The sequence below is a fragment of the Thamnophis sirtalis genome, unplaced genomic scaffold (genome assembly GCF_051295495.1).
Source record: "Thamnophis sirtalis isolate CommonGarterSnake01/CBP01778 unplaced genomic scaffold, rThaSir2_p1.2 scaffold_2, whole genome shotgun sequence".
NCBI lineage: Eukaryota > Metazoa > Chordata > Lepidosauria > Squamata > Natricidae > Thamnophis > Thamnophis sirtalis.
This window is the reverse complement of record NW_028261382.1, coordinates 121,242,687-121,262,250: the sequence shown is the minus strand read 5'-3', so window position 1 is coordinate 121,262,250 and position 19,564 is coordinate 121,242,687. Positions and strand designations below refer to the sequence as shown.

General features: G+C 34.9%; 1 protein-coding gene and 1 long non-coding RNA gene across 4 annotated transcripts in view; one reads left to right on the top strand and one right to left on the bottom strand.

Annotated features, from left to right (window-relative positions):
- The window catches only part of OXR1 (oxidation resistance 1), a 216,950-nt gene that overhangs the window by 100,169 nt on the left and 97,217 nt on the right, over nucleotides 1–19,564 (top strand). For all 3 annotated transcript variants that reach the window (XM_087706778.1, XM_087706779.1, XM_087706776.1), the window contains one exon: nucleotides 15,645–15,844. In XM_087706778.1, the coding sequence (XP_087562904.1) occupies nucleotides 15,645–15,844 (200 nt within the window). The remainder of the gene's footprint in view (nucleotides 1–15,644; nucleotides 15,845–19,564) is intronic.
- Nucleotides 1–19,564, bottom strand: part of LOC148049146 (uncharacterized) — a 72,821-nt gene that overhangs the window by 10,533 nt on the left and 42,724 nt on the right. The window lies entirely within an intron of this gene.

Sequence of the window (19,564 nt, the reverse complement as noted above, 5' to 3'; positions counted from 1 at the left end):
TTTTAGAGAATTTATATTTCTTTGCAAAGATTCATCAAAATCAGCAACCAAATTTCTTTGTCTAGGACTTTGGTAGAAACATTCAAAAGGTGATTTGTTATAAGCTCTAGATGTGGTTCTCATTTTCATAATTTGGTATATGAGTTATGTTTGACAAAAATATATATGAAGGTTCTATCTTTTTTCTCTCAACGAACTCCCCAGATGTCACTCAAACCCCTTTGGAAAATGGAAGTTCAACATGCAATGTTGGATTTAGTCCCTGAAGATCTAAATTCATTTTTGCCCCAGGAATACTGTTTTAAAATAGACTGAGCTTTGATTAGTTGCCTTGCAGCAAATATTGTTTAACTTGAGAAAGAGGATTTGTTCCAAGAAGTAGCAAATGTTAATATAGCCACATAAAAATATAAGACAGAGAGAGAAGAGGAATGAGCTTAAATTAAAATATCTTGGTAATTGTGATATTTTGCTAGGGCTGTGACCCATTCTTTTATCTTCTGTTTATGTTAAGATTTCTCAAATTGAACTTGTGAATAAAAATTAGATTATGACTTTATCTTCCATGTGCTTATTTGAACATATCAAAACTGAAATAATTTGTTAGTTATTTTGTTCAGACTTATATAAGCTATACTAAAGTAGCAGATGATAAAGCCTTGACTTACAGTCTATGACTTCCAACCACAATTGAGCCAAAATTTTATGTTGTGAAACATTTGTTAAATGAATTTTACTCATTTTTATGACCTTTCTTGCCACGTTTGTTAAATGAAAAACTGCAGTTGATTCTGCAGTTAGTAACACAGTTATTAAGTGAAACTGGATTTCCAGTTGTCTTTAGTTGTCCAAAGGTTGCCAGAGATGACCCCATGATTCCAGTACCCTGCAACCATTATAAAAATATGAGTCAGTTGCCTGACATCTGAATTTTGATCACATGACCATGAGGATTCCACAACAGTTTTAAGTGTGAAAAAGTTTAATAAGTCACTTTTTTCAGTGCCATTGTAACTTCAATGGGTCACTAAGCATTCAATCTAAACCATTCAACCAATTAAACCATTTGAACTTCTGATTAATATTGTACAGGTAGATTCCACTGATTAATTTTTCTATCAGGAAATTTCTACTTAGTTCTAGATTGCTCCTCTGCTTGATTAGTTTCCATCCATTGCTTCTTGTCTTGTCTTGTCTTCAGGTGCTTTGGAGACTAGATTGATTCCCTCTTCTTTGTGGCAGCTCCTCAAATATTGGAACATTGCTATCACGTCTCCCCTAGTCTTTCTTTTCATTAAACTAGACATACCCAATTCCTGCCATTGTTCATATATTTTAGCCTCCAGTTCCCAATCATCTTTGTTGCTCTTCTCTGCACTCCTTCTAGAGTCCCAACATCTTTTTTACATCGTGGCAACCAAAACTGGATGCAGTATTCCAGATGTGGTTTTACTAACATCTTTTTTTTAATTCAATAGGTTGTGGGGAAGTCATTGGGAAACAAGATTCACTTAACAACCGTGTTACTAAATTAACAACTACAGCGATTCACTTAACAAATCTAGCAAGAAAGGATATAAAATGGAGCAAAGCTCACTTACCAAATTGCTCACTTAGCAACATAAATTTTGGACTCCATTGTCGTCGTAAGTTGAGGAATACCTGTACATCCTATAAATACCTAACAGGATAAGAGTCTAACATAAACATCGCATAACTATAAAGTTGTTGAATGATATGAAAAATGCAGCTAGTAAATATATATGTATTATTTTTGAAATTTGCCTCTGTTTTATTGCCAGCTGTTCAGCTTTAAAAAAAATCCTTTCAAATTTTGTTCTGGCTTTCATTAGAAACAGCAGCTTTTCAATTTCCCTTCTGTATCACAAATCAATTAGTGTTAAATCAGCGTCCCATGTCCTGAGATCACAAATCAATTTGTGATAATTAAGGCAGTTTTGTGTTTCTTCTGCATTTTAGCACTAGGGTGTGACAAATGAATTGGTCATATCAGCCAAATTGTTTTGATTCAGAAAGTGTTTTATAACTGCTATAACTACTGTCCATAACTCTCTGAAATTCTGGAAGACAACGTTATGTTATCATCATTCTGATATATACTAGCTTAATTCAGTTACTTATTTTATTGCATTATTTAGGAACTGTGGTGGCACAGTGATTAGAATGCAGTATTGCAGGCTAATTCTGCCAATTGCCAGCGGTTCAAACCTCAACAGATGAAGGTTGACTCAGCCTTCCATCCTTCCAAGGTCAGCAAAATGAGGACCCAGATTGTTAGGACGATATGCTGACTCTGTAAACCGCTTAGAGAGGGCTGTAAAGCAGTATATAAGTCTTAAGTGCTATTTATATTTCAGTGAAGCAGTATGTGCATTAAACCTATAATTGGAACATTTTGGAGACCCGCTCCTCATTCACTACAGATGCTCTTTCTCCTTCCCACCAAACTGAATGTTGCTTGTGATCACAGTTAAAGATTTAATGTTGGCCAAGATCCAGTGACTATTAAATTTATGAAATTAAATCCACAAACCTGAAGAGGAATGAGCATAGCTTGAGGGCTGTTTTTCCTATTAATCTTTCACATCCTCCTCTAAAGATGGATCAAAATGCTGTCAGGGTCAATCAGTTTTGGACTTGTTTTCTTTTTCTTTTTTGAGGTGTTAACTTGTTGGGACCCATTGAACTTTGATTGCCATAAAAGCTCCCAAAGGATAGGAAATAGAGGATGCTATCGAGATATACAAAATGTATACAGTGTGGTATCATAGTTTAATACAACCAAGGTCTCTTCAGTTGAGGAAGTCTGGATTATAAAATTATGAAATAGGAGAAAATGTTGGATTTTATCTACACTCACACTCACACACTTGTGGCAAAGGAGTAATTTGCATTCAGGACCTGTATATATGATGTTTGTTCATTGTGTTCGAAGAGGACCTTGACATCTAATTGAGGGGATGTTAAGACTTGTGCATGAATTGGATTAAAGAGAGGTAGAGGCGTGCAGAATCAGCCTCACTCTCTCTTCCCAGATTCTATCTTGCTCCAATAGCAGGACAAGAGTCAAGACAGTTGGCGACAGGCTGGGCGCGATGGTTGACCAGGGCATCTTTCATGTCTTGCCATGCTCTTAGTGTACCAGATCGCTTGCAGAAACCGTCTTCATGATCGATTGAGCAGGTTTCATCTGCTCAATCCACCAGAATCTGTCTTTACATGCTCGAGATAGACAAGTGCCTATCTCACCGAAGGTCAATGAGCCAATGGCTTCTCTCAATCTGGTTTGGCCAGCGTATCGAAACTGTTGCCTGTGGTGTGGCTGCTGCACATACTGTAGCTACTAGAAGCCATAGGGGAGAGCTGAGTGACAGGTGGGGACCAAAGGTAGACAAGCTGCCCTAAAAGGACACAACATGCCCCTACACCAGAGGTGCTACCCCTCACTGAACACCCTATACACCCCAACTATATATGATCTCATGGAGGGCTATAATGTAGCTTTCCCCTTCTGGAGTTCTCCTGACGTATTAGGAGTTGAACTCCCCAAATTCTAATTATTAAGAAAATTGCAGACGGAGCACATCCAGAAGGCATCATGTTGGGATATATTGAATTATTGGTTTTCTTTTGGTGCTTTGAGAATATTCTGGAACAAAGTGATTTGAGGTGATTGCAAGCTGAGGAAACTGTTAAACTTCTTTTAAAATAATGCACCATAATAAAGTACAATAAGAAAAGACCAGATCGGCTTGACAAAAATGCAACATCTAGCTTTAGACAGTAGTCAATCAAATGCTCATGGAAAACTGATAAGTAATGCACAGGGATAAAATGTCTTCTTCCTTGTTGTTTTGCAGCAACTCATATACAGAAGCAATTTTTATAAGCCTTCTGAAATACTTTGCTTTTGAAAACAAGTGGAATAGTTGAACGGAAATTGTTTTCTTCCATGTTTTTTATAGCTGTTCTTTTTCTGCCTGCAATCAATTCACTGATGTATTTTCTGAAGAGATGAAAAAGTGCCAGAATGAATTAAATAAAAATAAGGTGATTTTCAAACTGGTGGAGATACCTCAATATCTACCTTACTGATACACTTCACCTGACTTTAAGTCATAAATTTAGATAAACTACAGCCCCATGTTCCTGAAGATCTTTTCTTTTTAATGAAAGTTTTAATGGCTTTCCAAAAAGTGTGAAACTATAGTTGGAACGACACTGCTAAATCTATAATATAATTCTATCTTTGGCGTATATAGTAGTAAGAAAAATTTGAAGCAGCAAGAAAATTTTATGGCAAGAGAAGAAAGCACTTACCTCCAAATAAAACAAAACAATAACAAGGGAAAAAATTACAACCCCTAAGCTAATACCATCATAGGATTTATTTTCCTTTAATCTTTTTGTCTTCAAAATGTTCTCAAGAAAGTTGCTCATTTTGTGTCATTTAGCCATTAAAGTGGTTAATGGCTCCCAAAACAATATCAAGAAACCACAAGGAGAGAAGAGTAACGTTTCCTAAAGAAATTTGCAAAAGAAAAGAAAAATATGTAACTCAATGTAGAGTTTTAGCCTTGGCCATTCAGATCATTATCTGCATGCTTACATTGCATGTTGTTTATATTTTCTTTTTCGGTCTTTCTACCACCTTCCTCATGAGACTTTTTCTAGATCCCAAGTATTTTGCTTGTTCATCAACATTCTGCCTGAATGAAGACTTCAGGTGCTTCCTATTAATAATCACTTTTTAAATACTATATAAAGAACAACCAAAAGTAAATTGTTGGCTTATCTGTTTTTCTGTCACCTGCAAAAGATTGTTAAAGAAGATTGAATTGCTTTAGCATTTCAAAAGGACTCTCTTTAACTCATCTGAGCTACGAACAGGAGAAAGTTTCTGATTACCACAGTTGCGTGGCTATTTTTGGTTAATGTTAGTGGAATTCGCACATATTTCTTTTTTCTCCTTCAAGACTGTCCACCTCAGGGAAATTACAGGTTTGTAATTCAAATTTGACCTTCAAAGGCTGAAAGCAGCCTGTGCCAGATTTCCAAAAGATATAAAGTAGCTGTTTATTGACTTCGAAGACTGATGGATACAGTATGCCAAGATACAAAAAGGGGAAAAATTGATGACAATGGGGCTTTCCAACATCAACAGTGGAACTTTATCTTAATGAAGGAAACCAAATCACAATACAATTGAATAAACAGTTAATTCTCATTTGTATTCTTCAATAAATGGAACCTTCCTAGAGAAGTAATATACATAGACAAAGTATGCAGACCAGTTTTATATTCAGTGAGTAGAATCTGAAAAAAGGAATTCTATTTTTTCTGGAGCTCAAATAATTACAGGATGAAGATGAATGCCATTCATTCCTTCATTTCTCCATACTATGTGCTAAACAAGTTTCCATGGCTGAGGTTAGCCTTGATCCTGTGTCTCCTGATCTTCATCCAACAGTTTCACCATTGCCTTGTGCTAATTCTTTGAAAAGGGTATCTAAAATGTATGATTTTTGAAATTTAGGTATTTAGACTTTCCAAAATTTGTTCCTAGGTAGCTATGGGAAGCTGCCAAAATCCAGAACCTGAAGTATATTGAAGTTCACTAAGTTAGCACTTCTGGAAAACAAGTAGAAAATACAGGTAGTTCTCGACTTACACAATTGAGTCAAAATTTAAGTTGCTAACTGAAACATTTGTTAAGTGAGCTTTGCCCCATTTTACGATCTTCCTTGCCACACTTGTTAAATGAATCACTGCAATTGTTAAGTTAGTAAGCCGATTGTTAAGGGAATCTGATGTCCCCATTGACTTGCTTGTCAGAAAGTTGCAAAAGGTTGCAAAAGGTGATCACATGATCCAGGAACAATGCAACCGTCATAAATACAAGTCAGTTGCCAAGTATCTGAACTTTGACACATGACCATGGGGATGCTGCAATGGTCGTAGGTATGTAAAATAGTTATAAGTCACTTTTTTCAGTGCTGTTGTAACTTTGGTCACCAAATAAACTGTTGTAAATTGAGCACTACCTATTCTAGTCCACTTTTCTCCTTATTTGGTAGAAGTTTTATGAGGAAGTTAGTAGCAGTAAGAGTTATTTCTCTCTGAGAAATTGTGCACCTTCCTTAAGCCTTAGCATTTTGCACTTTGCCTTCTGAAGCAATTTCTCACAGCCCATTCTGGCTAATAATATGCAACTTACATGGATGAGTCAGATCTGCATTGCAGAAGTCAAATACTGTTTTGCAAGGAAGTCTTGAACATGTAGTGCCAGCATGTGAGAAATTGAAGCGTCCTGACAAAATAACGAGGACAGGCTTTGCCCATTTCAGGAACTTTAAAAAAAAGACATGACCTCAAATGCCTTTCCTCTCTTAAATTAATAATACATTTAGGTTAGCAGCACTCTTTCCAAGGTTGTAGTCATTTGACAAAGGATGGGGTTGGCAATCTTTTGAAGGCTGCTGGCTGTTCAGTTGGGTTTGGAAGAGGGTTTGGTAAAGCAGCGAGAATAGAGATAGGAAGCAGGCATAGCTTTGAGTGAGATAATTTTTGTTTTCAGTTTTAGATTTAAGCGTGTTGGGTATTTTAAGATGACAACCACAATTTTCATAGGGGAATTTTTTTCAGGGGATTTTGGGGGCTGCAACAGGCAGCTAAGTCACTGATTGCTAAAATCTGATACAGAAAATATAGACATCTTTTAAAAATAGAGAAGCAACAGGACTTCACTATTCTTATGAACACTATTAATAGTTCAAGTATTACCGATAAGTAAATGTAACCAAATTTTTCTATTAAATGCTTGGTATAGAATTTTGACCTGGTGATTAAAAGCTGTCACTTTCTCAAATCAATGAACCTACTTTCAAGAGTTTTCAAGGATGAAGTCAATGGAAAACTCAGTGTTGGTTTAACTTTCATCTATTTATTATAGATTTGCAGACTAGCTCATCAGTAAACATTTGAAGTAGCCATTTGTTTCAAAACTCCAGAAAATTTCATTCTGCTTGTTATTTGCTTTTTATAGCAGTTGAAAAACATGACATTTTACATATGCTTTTGATTAAGAAGACTTCTAGATATGGCAACACATTCTGTTGCATAATATTTACAAAGTTATCCTTAAAATAAATCCCAGAGTCATGAAGAATATTGATAATGAAAACCAGACAATGAATGATGAATTGATGTTAATGTGATATTTTACTAAACAAATCATCTTTAATGGAGGCTCCCATATTTTAGTATATCAAAACTCTCTTCTCAAAGTGCTATAAAACAGAGATTTTCCAGCAGTTGCAGTCACATAATACCTAATTTAAAATAACAGGAATATTATATGACTATTTGGATGCTGTTTGGAGTAAAAAAAAACACTAGTTTGATGTTGTAAAGTCAGCAAAGCCATATACTTCCATGATCTTCAGTAGGGTTGTGAAACCTACGGTTCCCCAAATGGTGCTGAAGGACAGCTCCAAGCATTTGATGGCTTGTTATTAAAATCATCTGGAGGGCCAGTTTCGCTCTTCATGGACATCAGTCTATTTTATGAAATACGTACTTTAATGAGATTAACTCAATTGTAAAAATTGCCATATACATATTATGATAGAAACAAAGTTGGCAACATGGAGAGAATTATGGGTTCAGTCGTCGATATTCTAAGGAAAGATAATAAGAGGACTTGCAAACAGAATCTGTTAAGGCAGAAATACTTCTAAATAGTTTGACCTGATAGAAGACACATTTCTAAGGAACTGGCACAATATCTTCCATGTATTTGTACTTGCAAAAAAAGGGGGAAATATTCTCCCATTAATAATTATAATCAACCCCTTTGGATGAAGGGGTTACTTGTACAGGATGCATGCCACTTTCAGCTGTATTTTTTAAAATAATAGCTAATCAATTAAATCTGATGTAGTAGGTTTATGTAAGGCTGAAAGAAAGATATATTTGGGATAAAGTAATTAAAATGGAATATAAATAGAACTAATCTAAGAAAAAGTTGATGGGAATAATTTGATAGAGGCATCAAAGCAAGAGCTTTGAATAAGGGAAGAAAGAACCTATCCTCCAAATTTAGATAGCAAACTATATCAATACTTTAAATAGCATTTAATGATAGCAGCAATAGATGACCTTGTTTGATCTTGGAAGCTGAACAGGCTTTATCTTGGCCTGTACTTGGATGGGAGAGTATAAGACATTGCCATGGCTGTATATGGGACTGGGAAGGTAGCAAAAAATCCTAGGAAGCAGCAATAGGAAATCGCTTTTGTACCGTTGCTAAGAAAGCTTCATGGATGTGTCCCTGAGGTGATCAGAAGATGAGCTTGACTTGATGGATACTTTATCTTTTTTAATGATGATAGACTTGCAGACAGCATGGCATATGGATCAAAGCAATCGTTTCTTCACTGACAATGGGGTCATTTTTCATTTCGTGCTTCTGCCACTGTATATTGTCAGGACTGTAAAAGGCATTTCATCTGTTTACTGCCCATTGGAGTTGTAGGAAACATAGAGTTTGCACATTAAGGGAAAATGTGTAAACCACAGTGAGAAAGTTGATGTGAGCTATTGATTCAGTTCCCTTTCATGGGATGGAGGAGTGGACAAAGTAGTGTTGGTGACTCACAAATTGGAAAGGCGGAAAAGTGAAACACTGCTCAGTCCACACCATAAAATTCCCATAGAAAGTGTGTGAGCCCCACACTCAGCTTGCCTTCAGTTTCAATGATTTTTAGTGCATTAGTACTAGCTAAAATGGTGGTTTTTATTTTTTTTTACCAATGAGGGATATTTACAGATTTTCAATTATAACAGTAATTATGCTGTTGGCTTGAGCTCCGAGATTGGGAATTTGGTTGCTACTGTTTCATCCCCATTCAAGGAGACATCGCAAATGTGTATTGAGTTGTGTTCGTCACAAAACTAACCTTGGAAGGATGGAAGACTGAGTAAACCTTGAGCTCAAATTCCTGGTATATGGACAGAGTTAGTTTGCAATTCTAATCATTCCACCCCCATGTCTCTTAACACAAGTAAAACAAGAAAGACAGTAAGAAAGAGTCATTTAATACTATATCGCTTTGAAATCAAAATGCAATCAAGAATGTGTCTTGATTGCTTCAATAACAAATATAATGCTATTAGTTAATATGCACTAAATCATCATTTATTTTGGTTAAAAATTGCTGGAGAATCTACCACCTGAATAGACCGACTGTTTCACTGACGGAGAGATCTTGCTCTCAAGAGGTTTTTCCTTATAATTAAATAGTCTTAAATACTCAAACCTTTATTCAAATGCTGCCAAAAAGAAAGGTTGGGATACTAAATTTGGACCAGTGTGTTAAATTTATCACAACAAGTTTAGAAAAAACAATTCATGGCATTAGTTTTTCAGTTTTCATAGGTGAAACAAAAGGGTGCTTTTCCTACATTCAACAACATTGTGATGATGTATGCATTTGTTCACTGTTGTTCATGATGCCAAAAAGTCTGTGTTTTACATTTGCTATTCCTCTTTACCATGAATCAAATAAATTAACAGCCAAGCAAAATTAACTACTTCATAATCTCATTTGGAATTGTGCTTGGTATTTCTTCTCCCTTAAAAAAAATCCTTTTAGTGATTTTGCAACAGTTCTTAGACTCAATTGCTGATTCTCCTGGTGTTCATTTATTCCCCCTTACATCTTCATTTGATGCAAAGTAATGAAGACATTGGGTTTAAGACTACCTACACACTGCTTTGATAAAAGATCATATCTTTTTAATGCAGTATTAATTCTTTTTCTGTCCTACATCTACATTTACTTTGAATGACTTATACACATTTAGTCTATGCTTTGCTCAATCTTGGCAATATATAATCATGTCTCTGAACTGCTGATGGTGAGCTTTCGTTAAATGGCATTCCAGCTTTCCAGAGCATATCAGAAAAATATTACCCAGTAGCGGTAATAGTAAAAATATTTTAGTTGATGTGTATTTAGGGATAAGCATAGTATGTCTTTTATTTTATTTTAATTGAACAGAAACACAAAAAAAAGAATCATCCTTCATTTCATCTTGTAGAAAGCGTATCGATTGGTTACAGATAACTTTTGTGCATTTCTTCCACAGTCATTACTTATAGTTCATATCATACACTTTAAATCAAAAATCTTTTTATATCTTACTATCAATGTACCACAATTCTCATTCGACTACAATTATCTCAACATGCTTTTACCGCAAATCATTCGTACTTAAAGACACAACCACATAATGGCATTCATTAGCTATTTCAAAAAGTCCTCCAATAACATTACACCTTTATAACATCTTTTAAGTAAAAGTCAATTAATAAAGTTTATAATTCTTCCCCCCTCCCCCCTTCTCACTGTTTAGAATTTATATCCAAGTTACTTTTGCCAATACCATGTATATGTTGTTAAACAATGTCGATTGACATTTTCTTGTTGTTATTATAATTGGCTAAAAATCATTTACTATTTATGTCCCATCTCCTCTCCTCAAACACCCCCCCCACACACAAAAAAACCATACACATTTATAACAAGATCTTAATAAAAATTTGTTAATAAAATTTATAGGTCTTTTTCCCAAGTCACAATTTGCAATTTATATCCAAATTTCTTTTTACTAGTTTAGCAGTACATGTAAATATCATTAAGCTGTATCCATTATCATTTCATTATTGTTATTATAGTTAATTATTTGTTAACGAAGAAACATTTAATAACAATCTAAAACAATCAAAGAGTTACTAAATTCCTATTTATTAATCACCAAAATCAACTAATTTTTTATTATCAACTTTCATTGTCAACCTGTATCTTTCCAGTAACAAAACAGTCTCATCTCTCTTGCCAATTGTGGTGTCAGTCTTCTTTTTATCTCCTTTATAAGGTTTTTATAGACTTCTCTCCACACTTGGTTGCTTGAAGGATCTCTCAGGTAACGTCGTTGCTCACCAGCTGCTATTAAAATTAACTTGTCTTTGGTTGTCAATCTTGCTTCTGAAAAAAATTCTCCTCTTAAGTTCATCATCATTACCATTTTTTTCCTTCTGTATCCTGGAATCTGGGGTAGAGCTCCAATTCGTCGAATTCTCTTTTCCATATTCCCTTCTTTCCACTTTCACCCACATTTGCTTCATTAATATATTCATCTATTGTCTTATCTTTATCTTCTATATCTTCATTCTCCCCTTTAATTTTTGGGGCTCCAACCCCATCATCTTTTGCTGTGAGGAAGACTAGTCCTTCCAACTTCTTCTCAATTCATACCCTTCCAATAGATTTTGAATTCCAGCCAAGGTATTTTGGAATTTTAAGGTTTTCTCATCTGAATATTGATCCATGTTTCCAAAACAGAAGAAAGAAAGAAAAACTAATAGCCACTGTCCTCTAGCCTTCCAGGCCTCTTTTATTTTTTTATTTTATATTGATTTGAATACAAGTTTTTTTATGCTCTTCAAAGGTGAAGGGTTCTATTACCCCCCTTTTCTTTCCCCTGCCAAAATAGTTCTCAAAGGCACCTGTGAAAACAATTCATGTCCTTGGCTCTTTATCAGTTTCTATAAATAAGTTGCAAACCCTTCAACTACAGAGTCAGTGAAATCAAAGAAGGAAAGAGAAGAGGTACATTGTTTCAACAACCTCAGCCTCTGACCTCCGAGTGGCAGTGTGCTACTTTTCACTTTCTAATATTTATCTCTGGCTTATAGGAAACAAAGTTCTTTAGATTTCTTTTAGTGAAATTTAATAACAAGTAATAGGAAGAATTGTTAAAATAAGAAGGAAGGTTTTAATCCAGAAGTCAAAAAATAAAGGAACAAAAAGCAGAAGAAGAAAAATCAATCCGTTCACTTTAAGAGGAGAAATGAGAAACGTTGCGAACATCCACAAAGAATAGTTACAAAGGAAAAAAAAAGTTTTCCAAAGCAATCCAATTAGGGTTAATTTCACCGCTCAATTTTTTTGTTTAAGGATCTAATTTGGCTTTAAACAAAAATTTCTTTGGGCAGTCTTAGGGCAAGAAGAACCCACCCACCCAGAAATTGGATTTCAACTCAGTGGATAGAGGTACAATGGGAAGTGTAACACACAAACATTGTGGCTTCCCACTTTTGTGTTGAAGGCACCATTTAAGGCTCTTCTGGATTGAAAGGATTAGCCAGTAACATCGCCATTGCTCATGGGATGTCAATAGGACCTCCTTTTGTGTCCCTGTCAAGAAGCTGGAGCAAGTGACGGGTGCTCATCCCAGAAGCATTCGGGATTCAAATATGAGTTTGCTAATCTCTAACCCAGTGTCATAACTATGTGAATCACAGAGTTCTCTTTAGCAAGATTTATTAAAATTTATTAAAATAAAAGAATCATCACTCCAACAAGTGAGTTAATTTTCTAAATGAAAATTTAAAAGTGAAATGAAAATTATTCACTTGTTGGATAAATTATGTATCTCAGTATATATTTAGCTGGTAATTTTCTGAATTTCTCATAACTTGACATGATGTACCAGAAGGGAAACAGCTCTGGAATTTGAGGCTAGTTGTTTATATAATAGCTGGATCTTATTAATCTGAGAATCATTTATTACACCTGTAGAGGTCATCTTTCCTTCTCATATACAGATTAATTATTAATTTAGAAGAAAAACATTGTGGAAGATAAAAATGGAGAAGGAAGGTAATGTTTATTTCACTCTTCCGATTTTTGCTCCCTCAGGAGGAAAAATCTGACAAAAGCTTTGATAGTTCTTTCATCTGTATTTGAACCAACAGACTCATCTGCTGAGAGACTTAACAAAAATTTAAATCTCAACAGCATAATTGTGACTGACAGCCTGAGGGGATTTTTGGTTGGTTTTAACCTTTCTGCAGATATCTATGTTTTGAAATTTATTTATTACATATTCAAATATTGAAAATGAGAGTTTTCAGCACAAAACTGATTGAGAACTAAAGAAACATAATATTCTCTATGTATCTTTATAACAAGGCTTTTTGTTCAGTATTTCACTTTTCATGAAGATAATTTATTCGAAGAAAGCAAACGTAGCTCTATTAAAATGAGCATGAATGTTATTGATCTGTAAAAAATCATTTTACAGATTTAATCCCCCCTCCCACTATGCTGTATATGTACATTGTAGATTGATTGATTGATTATTATGTGCAATCAAATTGTTTTCAACTCCCAGCAACCCCATAGATAGATTTTCTGCAGGACGATCAATGCGTAATCTGTTCCCTCAAGTCTCCCTAGCGTGCACTATTTTCCTATTTTATTGACAATTCACCCATTTTACGAAGATATTTGTGGACTTTTAATAGTTACTTTTCATTTTTACCACCTTAGAAAGCGCAGTATAAATATGTAAACTTAGTTCTCTGCTTATTCTAACTTTTGGTAATTTATGAAAGATTTAAAATGGTGTTCTTCAAAGCAGATCATTAAGGAATTCCTTATTTTCCTCCAGAAGTAAAATTGTTCATTTATTTCGATTGTTTGTTTTCTATTTTTTAACCACTTAGCAAAAATAACTTTTTATGCCATGGCCACTAAGTTGTCATGGCTAAGAATGCCTTTGACCCATTGTACTGCCAACTTTCTGTGTATTGCTTCTAAATTAAAAAGAATATTTAAAAAAAACATTTTAAAAATTGGTAAATGAGTTGTTGATAGACTTGTTGGTGTTTATAATTTCAGCTCATTAGCTCCAGCCTTAACTCAAAATTGCTTATTTTCTCGGGAGATAATGGGCTGTGATTTCACTGTTATTTTGACATGACACAAGAATCAAACGTGAAAGGACATCCTGCTATAAATATAATCACATAGAATGCTTTCATCTTGGCAATTTCTCCGAATTCATCTGAATTTTTCTTTCAATATTAAAGTTTATAATTTAATTGGCTAGAGTCAAAGTGGAAGAATGACCTGGTTCATTATTACATTAAGCTGGTTTACCTTTTGAAAAAAAACAGGGTTGTTAAACAAGTTGTAAGATGTAAGATTCAGACATTGTGCTAGGACAAAACCTCATTATAATTTAGCATTATACGTGAATAAGAATGTGCTGCAAATTTCACCTGTTTTTCCATTTTAGAATGAACAAAGAAAGCAGTAAGACAAAAGTTAACATTTAACCCTTAAAAATTAAAATGCTATTTTATAATAGGCTTATTGAAGGTTACAGATACAAAGATAAAAAACTAATGCAAACTAAAAAAATACAAAAACTAAAAAAAGTGCAGAGACATTTTTGAAAAAGAAGACAAAAATCATTAATAAAAAGGAAAAAATATACGAGCAAATAACTTTCTCCATCATCACAACAAGTACAATTGCTGTAACTTGTCGGTTTTCTGGAACTACAATACAGTAACTCTTCCTCCCATATCTCATCTCTTAACTGCAAGCAAATTTGACATGGTTTTTTCTTTTTTTGTAAATTCAAGATAAAATGTTATGCAGGTACTTCTTCTGGCTTATTATTTTTACAGTATGACTCCTTCAATTGTTTAGCCATCACCCAGTTTCATTTGTAAATTCAACATCTTTTTCCATACCATTCTTTTGGTCTGTCATTTTAAAATCCATACACAAATTAACTTCTGAGTGCATTGTTACCAAATGTCATAAATTCTTCCAAAGTTAGAATATTTTGCTCCAATTTGTATTAGTGGGTCTCTTGGAACTTAATTTAATTGTGCCAGAAGAATTTTTCTTAATTTAAACATTATGCAATCTTTCTATTTGTTTTTCATCTTTGTTTATTCTTGTTTAAGATTTAATGAAATCATTATTTATTTTTAATTGTATGGTAGATATTTTAACTTTCCTATAAGCCGTAAGCTATCAAGAGTCATCAGATAATGGTTATATATAAGTGCAATATCTACTTAGTAAATAAACTAGGAATGTATTCTGGGATACCTGTACAGCTTTTTCTATAAGAAAAAATTATTTACATCACAATTGCATAGAAATAGACATACATTACACATTGCTCATTGCTTTCATTTAATATTTCTAAATGTTCCTTATAGTGTCCTATTTGTTTATGAAATATATTTATGCTCTACTTTTGGAGCTAGCTAGGTTTACAGAAGTTTAGAAATGAATTGTATTCCAAAACATAGGAGAAGACAACATCTTTGAGACTTGGCATATGTTGATAGAATCTAAGCATTTTTGTAAATGAAATACTAGCCAGACACAGAGACGCCACTGAATAAAGCATTTTTTTAATATATAAACTGAAAAGTATTCTGGAAATTTGCAATTGTTCTAATTACAATTGCTCAAGTTCCAGTTTCTTTCCAAATAAACTCTGCTAAAGATGTTCTCTTCTGATCATGACAGCCAAGCTACATCTTTAACTTCTTTTGAACTAGACATTATTATGTGTCAATGCATTGTATGTCCATTCTATAGGAAAAATCCATGTGAACCGCAACAGTGATATATGTAGTATGAAATTTTGTGTTTTTTTCATTATGGCAGCAAAGCGAGAAAAGTTGAATCATGTAGCTGTAATCTACCTGTTAATTGCATATTATATCCTTTCCCTTTTAGACTAAAGAAAAAATCCCAGTCTATTGAAATTTCTGCATCAGGTTATGAACCTTTGCCATCATCAGCACAACATGCCCTGCAACCAACTAAGCCTACAGCTCTTAAAAACACAACAACATCTGAAGAGGAGCAAAATAACACTGCAAATTCCCAGCGGCGCAATCCACGGAAGGGTGAACTGAAGAGATACTACACAATTGGTAAGTGAACAGACTACTTTCTCTATCAAAAATATATAATGGCCTTGTCTTGTGGAATAATCAGTAGAATATTCATTCTTTCGCTAGATGAACATTAGAATGTATCTTTAAGTTGTCATCTGCACATACAATAGCCAGATCATGATCTGTTTTATTCTTCCATTTTGGCAACATGTTAAGTTTAGGAAGGTACTAAATGCTTAAAGAAGAAGTGAATTTTTTCATCTCCTAAATAAGGATTATGAAATATTATAAATGTAATTAGCAATCAATTTTAATGAATGGCAGATTGTTTTGTAGAGGACCAAGAGACTAATAGAAATAGAAAGTTATGATTGCTATCATTTTGTTATTCTGTACTCTGGTAACCTGACCTTTGGGGATGATTCACAGATATGAACATTGCTAGGATGTTTAGACTGCATTTATTTGAAGACTTATTATTTTAGGATGCAAATTGTCCAGGCCTGCAGTATCTTGTGGTTGCATCTAATGCCTAACACATTACAAATTGAAGGCATTTATTGTTGAGAAATTATCGTATTTTTCGGAATATAAGACACATCTTTTCCCCCCCAAAAAAGAGGCTGAAAATCTGGGCGTGTCTTATACACTGAACACAGCATTTTTTTGCCTCCTGAAACCCCACTCCCTTCACCAAAATGGCTATGCAGAGCCTCTAGGAAGCTTTTAGAGAACTCCTTGGGGGTGGGAAGGGCAGAAATGAGCGAAAAAGTCCCGGTTTTTGCTCAATTTTATCCCCCCAGCCCCAGGAGCACTCTATAAGCTTCTTAAAGGCTATCCATGCCTTTTTTTAATGAAAAAAATGGGCCATTTTTTGCTTGTCCCCCCCCCCCTGGAGCACTCTGCAAGTCCGCTAAAGGCTGTTTATGCCTTTTTTTGGGGGGGAAAACAGGTCCGTTTTTTGAAAAATGGGCCATTTTGGGGAGGTTTGCAAAGTGCAAAACCATTTTTTTATTTGCCTCTTAAAAACCTTGGTGCGTCTTATATTCTGAAAAATATGGTATATAACAGGAAAACATACTCTATTATTTATTTTTCTAACCAAGAATTATAGATATTTTGACTATGATCCTCCATATTTTCTTGAACACACTCTGAAAATGACTTACATAACAAAGATGCATATAATAACTTAATTTATTTTCACATAATACCTCTAATTAATTTTTGATTGATTATGTGCCATCAAGTCAATGTTGACTGTTAGCAACTATGTAGATAGATTTTCTGCATGGTAATCTGTCCCTAACCTGGTTTTTCAGATGTTCCAACATTGTCATTATAACAATCAATCCACTTTACAATCCTTTTTCCTTCCTCTTTTCACTAAACACTAAAGCCTCTAGAGAACTGAATTTTATAGTTATGGGGTCTGTTTTTTTAAAGACATTTATTAGGACCTGCGAAGGCCCAATGGCTCTCTATTTTTCTGCTAGCTATCCCAGAATGCAAAAGGGAGAAAATTGGCTAATGCTAATTGCTTTGCCTTCCTCTAATCACTTGCTTTTATGACAGGAAAAGAACAACCACAGCCGATAAATTTCTTTTTCTTTGGACAACATTCAGGCCTACTTCATTAACGTAGAACAGGATGTACATCAGATGATGAAATAAACCATGTTTCTGCTTCTCATTTACAAGTTCTTACTTGGTCCTCTTGCAACCACTTGGACTTACTTCTTAATCTGATGTACATTTTTTGTATTGTTTGTAGTGGCAGATTAGAGTGTTAGATTGTAATATTTTAAGAGTTATTTCTGTTAGTAAAGTATAATAACTAAAATATAGTAAATGAAATGCAATGGTGGTAATACATAAAAGGCAAGAATGTATAGTATACATAATAATGATTAAAATTAAACAAATGTTTAAGCTGGAATTTATATGTTTGTAACTTTCGAAGAGTTTTGCCTGAGTAATACATGGGAAGTTCATTATTAGTATCAGCTGAGAACCATTTAATACTCTAGGCATTTTGTACCAAATGAAGAACATCCTAAAGTGCATCCAAACCAGAGGAAAAGTTAGGTTTTGGTTTTTGCACACAGCAGTCATAAAAGACGAAAGTAATTTTTTTTAAAAAAGTCTGGAGCCAGAAGTCAGTCTGGCACTGTGTGACAAAATTGCTAATCAACAGGAACTATATTTTATTATTACTATGTGCTTAGATCAGGGGTTTGTAACAGGGCCAGTTGCCATGCCCCTCAGAAATAGAAATACATTCTTCACAGACAAAAGGAGGACAAATAATCCTTAGCAACTAGTTTTTAAAGTCAGAAGTAAGCTAGAAGAGAAAATTAAAAAGTAAGATAAACAAATATTTTCACAGAGGCTAAACTGGTGTTTATTTACCCAGTATCTGGAATAGGAGATATTTTGTAAGCAGTTGCCTCTATAAATAGAAAAATCCATACACATTTTCTCTCTGAGCTTACTTAGCTACTCTATCCAGGCTCCCACTTCTGATTTTGAGTATAATATTGTATTTATTTGGATGGAAAATTAGGAGAGGCTGACACTTACTTCCTGTGGCAATTAGGAACACTTGCAGCTCTTTGTCCCAATTTTTGTCCAAACTGTATAGTATTTGTGACAATTTCATGGCTTCAGGTTGAACCTCTGGGCTGATGTGACTTCATGTTGACTTGGAAGGTGCAAGAAGGTTTTTGTGATAGGTACACCAAATAGAGGAAAGTTGCAGAGATACTCTATTTCAGGGGCACCCCAAATAACGTTTATGCATTTTCACTCTGTAGCATATCTGTTCTGACCCTCCTTCCTCTGGTGAGTAACGCCAACACAAGCTTACTGTTAGTTACGCTTTATTCACAGTAATCACTCACAGACAAGACATTGGCAGCAACCCAGACTCCCACAGATAAGAGATACAATACACACAAGAACTTCTCCAGCTTGGTATAAACGGTTGTGTTCTGCAAAAGGTCTCCTCCCAAAGTCTCTTCTTATATACTCTCTTGGGAAGAGACAAATCACAACCATCTGGGCCTGATTATCTTCTATGAGTCTGTCTCCGTAATTGCTGCCTTCGTTTCTCCGCCCGCCTCTTCCGGGCGTCAGGGGCAAACTCCCTTTGATCTTCACCACTGCTCCAGTGCCTGACATCAGGGACAAACTCCCTTTGACTTTCACTACTGCTCCATGCCTCAGGTGCCTCCTGGTGGCCAGCCAGCCTCTCTAGTCCCTGCTCGGAGTCTGAACCCTGCCCAGGGTCCTCCACATCTTCCAGAGCTGACTCATAGGGTCCCTCGCTATCGGAGTCCATCGGCAGTTCCAGCGGCTCCTGCTGGGCCACAACACATATCTAGCTAAGTTTTGGAATGATTTCATTGAAAACTCAGATAGCTGTACCTCACAAAGTCAACCAATTTTTAATAGATAGTAAACAGCAATAGCAGTTTGGTGGTTTATCCATTTTTATATAGGAGAAGGACCGGCAGAGCCTGGAGGGGGGGGAGTTAAGAGAGAGATCAGCATAGAATCATTCCATTCCCACAAGCAATCTTAACCCAACCCTTCTTAAATTCTGTTAACTCTTTATCTAGTGCCAATTTAGTGCTGACCATTAGTGAAGTAGATAAATCTCACGTCTGTTGTTTATATACTCCACTAACGGTCAGGACAATTTAGCGGAATAGATAAACATCAGACCAGAACCACATATTAAGTTAATTTTAA